The 5,727-nt window shown below is 40.6% G+C and overlaps 1 protein-coding gene across 1 annotated transcript; it reads right to left on the bottom strand.

Annotated features, from left to right (window-relative positions):
* Positions 1-1,261: 1,261 nt before the first annotated feature.
* Positions 1,262-5,088, bottom strand: LOC104425706. The gene is made up of 9 exons (XM_010038486.3): positions 4,722-5,088; positions 4,015-4,127; positions 3,432-3,604; positions 3,157-3,250; positions 2,710-2,820; positions 2,513-2,602; positions 2,065-2,150; positions 1,849-1,913; positions 1,262-1,718 (listed from the first exon to the last, which is right to left on the bottom strand). The coding sequence occupies exons 1-9, from the start codon at positions 4,948-4,950 to the stop codon at positions 1,609-1,611; spliced, it is 1,071 nt and encodes a 356-aa protein (XP_010036788.2). The 5' UTR covers positions 4,951-5,088; the 3' UTR covers positions 1,262-1,608.
* Between the last annotated feature and the right edge of the window lie 639 nt (positions 5,089-5,727).

The following is a 5,727-nucleotide window of genomic DNA, read 5'->3' as shown; positions in this document are numbered from 1 at the left end:
TGCCCAACTCTTGGTTCAGCAGAATCAAGTTGACTTGAGAATGAGAAGTTTCCTCGAGGCTTCCCTCGAGCCTCCACTAAATATGCCCTTGTTACCTCTGGGGATTTAACTAAGAATCAATTGTTTTCAATATCTATTTGTGATGCAACCACTGATTGAGGATGGTTCACCCATCAAGACTAAAAACAGGATGAACTAATAATTAGTTATGTCTGGTGGCACCAACTGATAATAAAATTCAATAAATCTGCGGTTGAAAGTCTCATTGCTTCAGAGAGGACACCGAGAGTAGTTAGAGGAGGGATTTTTATTGACGTCTGCTTAGTGGATTACAAGCATGGCGGATGCTCTCAGCAAGTGGCAAAGTAGGCAGGTGCAATGAAGACAAGAGAGAACAAGAAGGAAAACTTTGGTTTGCTTTTGTCAGTTTATGTGACTAGCAACTTGTTTAGGTAATCCATCTAAAGGAGAGGCAAGTGAGAGGAACAACCAAATGCTAGTGTCAACTCCCTGTTTGATTAAGAATGGAAAAAATGGTTGCAGGAAGTAGCACAAAGCAGGGGAAAGATTAGAACAGAGGTTATAATTTAAACCCAAGCATGTTTCCAAAGAAATTCAATTGCGTAAAATGGCCCGATCTCGACGAACTTCTTTGTCGGATGGACAAAAGCACGCCGATTTTGGGGGACAACTGTAGCTGGTTCCTCCGACATTTAGGACTATATGTTCCGCTACATGATGAATGGCGTACTTCAAGTTTGAAAGCTCTTTTCAAATTAGTTCAGGCGGCAATGGCCTGCAACTTCCTCAATTAGGAAATTTCGAAAGAGCGAACAAGGGGGAATATTGCAGTTCGCAACCAGCCTTGCCTCTACGTTTTCTTTGCTCACTAGATCATGGTCTGCCATTATTCCTATACCAAATACATTAACCATTGACCATCTGCAGGATCATACAACATGAAGTAACAGCAACTAATGGCCAACTCCATATCTTAAAGCAAGTGTTGTAGGATGAGCCATTCTTTTGCAGAATATCGAGTAGGCATATCTTCCATTAACTTTGAAGAATCAATTGGTTGTTAACTTTTCATGAGGCGTTTGGATTTGACTTAGATCCTCCACAAAAATGAGCCATAAGCCAGTTGATGAACAAATGGAGATGTTTCGACCGCAAAAACCAAATGGAGATGGATTCTTCCGACAGAGAACACTCTCAAACTCAGCATCACACTAGACAATCCTGTAAGACGGCCAGATTGTGGGAAACAGAAACTGACTTACCTCATAGATAGCCAAATTGACATTGTACTACTACATGAACTAAGATAAAATTTCAGCTGTTTTGTCTACTGGTAAGCATAAAGTTCCGCATAATCAGAGCAAGCCCAAGCTGACTCTTAAATGTAAAGGACTTGTATACATGAACATGAGCTCCATCAGCTTCTTATTGAGCATATTTTCTTGACAGTATGTACACATTTTCAATCACTGGGACACAGGTAACGAATCGAAATAAATTGGTCATGAAATTGCCTTCAGTCTTAAGAGCAGGCATTTTTCTCCCACCATGTCTGTGGGTCAATTACTGTCACGCATGGGGCAGCACTTACTCAGCTACTCCAAGAAAATGTGAGAAGCTTGGATACTTGGGTTCCCATCCTATTTCTGCACGAGTTTTCGAGTTGTTCAATTTCTTACCCAGCGGATCATTAGTTCCTGAAACAAGGTAAGCGAGTGAAGTTCTGTTCTAGCAGAATGGTTTCTGTGAATCCAATACTTTTGAAAAATGTTCAGTACTTGATCTAAGTAACCGGTGATTCATTTTAAATGTCAAAGGGGAAATTACCAGTGAAACCCTCAAACTTTTTACTAAATTTGCCACTTTTCTCCACAATGTCCATCACTTCCTGCCTGCATTCAAAAATATTGGATGTTCATAATATGGCTCATACACTCAGTAAGATTAACTGAAATCTAGGAATGATGAATTGAATGCCTCATAACATTATATAAACAACACCAGAATATCATTTTGTCTACCCACAAAAATCTCATTCCCTACCTGGATAAAGGGTGATTGTCACATCCCAAGAAGATCCTGCTACGAAGTTTCTTTTTCATAATTGCAACTGAGAGGGAAGCAGCATCCTGTCCAAATTCAGACCATTATGTAAGTGCACTACATCCTTCCCAAAAATGACTAAAGGCAAAGGAGTTATCTATATAACAAGAATCCAGATAGGTCATTTGTGCACACGCACACACATTGAAATCTGTGGTGGAAACAATGAAATACAATGCAAAGCAAGATCAAGTTTTGGCATGCAAGCACCCTCATAGTGTATACTGCTAACTTTACTTGCATGAACCTAGAAAAAAACTAAAAAAAGAGCAGACATAATGCAGGACTCCCATTTTCCTTCATATCCTTTACCCTTTTGAGTTTTTCGCAGTGTAGATTCCAAAATTGGTCAAACTATGAGAGAAGAATGAACAAATAAGATACGAACCTCATAGTGTATGAGATTGAGGATGTGATCTGGACGAACTTCAACAGTTCCCTTCTGTAGCCAATAAGAATGTGCACCCCTATCTGCTTGGTAAGTAATGTTAAGGTTAGCAGAGGTGGTAGTTTTCCCATAACAAACTCTAGGTGTTTTCCCTCCCAATATACCAGTTATCAATTCATAGAACTTTAAAAGGATATGTAAAGTCCAGCCAATCTAATAACAGAGCCACCAAATTCCGTCACCACTGCTTCTGCTTTCAGAAGAACATCTGTCCTAGGGCTCCTACCAATAGGGACAACAGGACTATCCTGCAAAGCAAGACCAACAGAGCAACACCAATGGTTAGGAAGACAGTGAACTACTTCACAAAAGTACAAAAGATACAGGCACAAGAGTAACAGCAGAAAAATGACTAAGAAACCTGTTTCCAACAAACATGCACTAAGTGGAGATCCCAATAATCCAGCATAAATTGCAACACATGCCGATGTGTGCTACATATTTATGAACAACCACTAACAAGGTATTCTCAACAAATTGTTAGTTGAAGCAGTAGAGCAAAGTCCAGGTTTCCCTTAAGCCATGGGAAAAACATGAAACACCATAGACATTGGGGAAAGTTAATCAACATGTTGGATTAGCACCTCATCACAGTTTCCATTGTCGTTGCAGTCATATGGAGCAGAGCTTGATGTGAATAAGAAAGAACCTTCCCCATTCCAGCTCAGGGCAGCCAGTCTGAGTAAAGTTAGATGAACAGTTCAAATTTATTATCTTGCAGAGCACAAGCACCAAAATATTCAAAAGTGTGATATGCAGGCATAACCACCCAAATTTTTGCCATATAGCGACATTTTCATCCTGTGCAACTGAAAGCAATTAGAAAATTGTGCAACAGGTTAGTGTTTTTTAGTCTCACCTGACATCACCAGGATAGTCAGAAGTTCGTGATGGTGGAGCACAAAAAATCACATAAGGAAACCGCTGATCTGTCTTTGTTCCTTTCAAGGATGGTATAATCCCCAACTTGACCAACTCGTCATGATGATCAGAAGTCACTGTCTGCCCATGAATTTGGCAGCCTGAATGCTCCTGCTCAAAAAAATACATACTTTCAGTATCATATATATAGGTTGTCCTGACGTCTTCAGCTAGCAACATAACCCCCCCAGATTAATACAAAGGGGATATCTGGCGAAGCAATCAGTGAGTATGTCAGAACAGTTACAAAACAACAGAAAGTTGTCAATCAAATTGAAACAACTCTAAGCAGAATCAGAATGAGCCACACATTAGCCAGGTGTAAGAGGCAAAATTCAGCTAAGACAAGCAAGACATATATTGGAGAGACACATGTGAATGAATTAAGGAGAGTTAGTAACAAAGGGGTCTCAAGCAAGAGGCTTAGACAAGAACATAGTTGCATTTTCATGCTATAGAATCTTTTCTCTTGGTTTTACCCTGCAATAGTTTCAGAGATTGAGTAAATTTTGTATCCATACCTCACGCCATCTTTCTGCCACCAAGCGCCCAAGAACGCCAGGTCCGACAATCAGCAAATCGTTCTGTCCAACCGCTCCGGTAGACGAAACCGCCATTTCTTCACCTCGTGCTCCTTCGCCCACCAAAATAAAACCATCAATAAACCAAGAACAACTTCTTTTCCATCTTCCAAAGCAAACAAAACAGACTGTACACAGTCAACATGAGAGTCAACATCCGCCATTGCAGAAGCACTTGAAAAAGAGACGGCCTAAACATTGCTACTTCATTTTCTTTTGGGTCAACGCTTCCTCATGTATCAAGACATTCGCGCAGCTAAAAATTCAATCTTCAAGCCGCAACTCACCTCATCCAGCTCGCACCTGTACCTAAACTCAACTGGGTGATCAAAAGAAAAGCAATTCGTGATAAATGTCTAATCCAATTCACCTCCATTACCTCAATTACGCAGCCAGCAAACAGCGATGGCCACCCAAACCGACAAATTCCTTAAAAGATCTAAGTCCAATCACAATTTTCTTATTAATAGACCCAGTCAAAGACTTTCCAAGTAAACCCACAACCAAGAAAAGAACAGTTCTTTATCCGGGTCTCCTCAATCCGGCGACAATCGAGAAGCGCCAAAAACCAAGCACGCCCCGACATTTCGTGAATCGCGAAAAGGGCAGGCGAAAGGAAGGGAGGGGGGACGGTGGGGGGGACCAACCCGCGACAGAGAGGGCGCGTACTCGGAGGCTCCGCGGCGTCGACGGTGGCGATTTGAGCCGCGGATCGAGACGGGAGATCCCGGAGACCGATGGGGCCCGGCTGGTGCCGCTCGAGGGGAGGCGTACGGAGCTCGGGAAGCGAGGAGAAGAGGGTCGAGCGAGACGAGGCGGAGCGAAGTACGAAGAAGAAGAAGAAGCTATGATGATGGTGGTGGTGGCGGCATCCATTGCTGCATGCTTTCGAATAAAAAGAGGCTGTGGAGATAAAACTGGAGCAAGTGATTTGCAGTCCGATTGCTGATTGGCTCCTCCACGCTAGAAAGGGAGAGAGACAAAAAGGGGGAATTTGGATGATTTTTTTGGAAAGGCTTTCCAAATGAGGGGAGAAATCCTATTTATCCAAAAGCGATGGTTGCAATCGTTGATATGCAACTCTATCGAACAATTCGGATAAAATTTAGGATATGATAAAATTTATCTTATTTTGATATCATCTATTACTACATACTTTCAAATAAAAAGAGACGGTGGAGATAAAAGTTAGGGCATGTGACTTGAAGTCTTGATTTTTTATTGGCTTCTCAACATAGAGAGGTAGAGAGAGACAAAAGGGGAAATTTGCTTAATTTTTGGAAAGGAAGCTTTCTGAATAAGGGAAGAAATCCTATCTATTCAAGAGCCCGATTACAGTTCGACCAAAAAAAAAAGAAAAGAGCCCGATTACAGTCATTTATCTTTAAATCAATCTAATGATAGAGATTGATGAGAAGCCTCTAGAATACAAGTATGTTTCTCATTTTACACTCAAAGAATACTTTAAGGCTATATTTGACAATCAAGATAAAATTTATCCTGTCATGCGTTTGATAATTGCTCAAAATAGAATAAAGTCGAATATAAAGAAATATAAGCCGAATAAAATTATCTTATGAGATATGAGATAAAAGTAAATATGATTTCTAACATTTATAATAGGAAAATTATTTTTCTTGAATAACAATCTTT

Source organism: Eucalyptus grandis, chromosome 2, assembly GCF_016545825.1.
Source record: "Eucalyptus grandis isolate ANBG69807.140 chromosome 2, ASM1654582v1, whole genome shotgun sequence".
NCBI lineage: Eukaryota > Viridiplantae > Streptophyta > Magnoliopsida > Myrtales > Myrtaceae > Eucalyptus > Eucalyptus grandis.
This window is presented reverse-complemented; position numbering and strand designations above follow the sequence as displayed.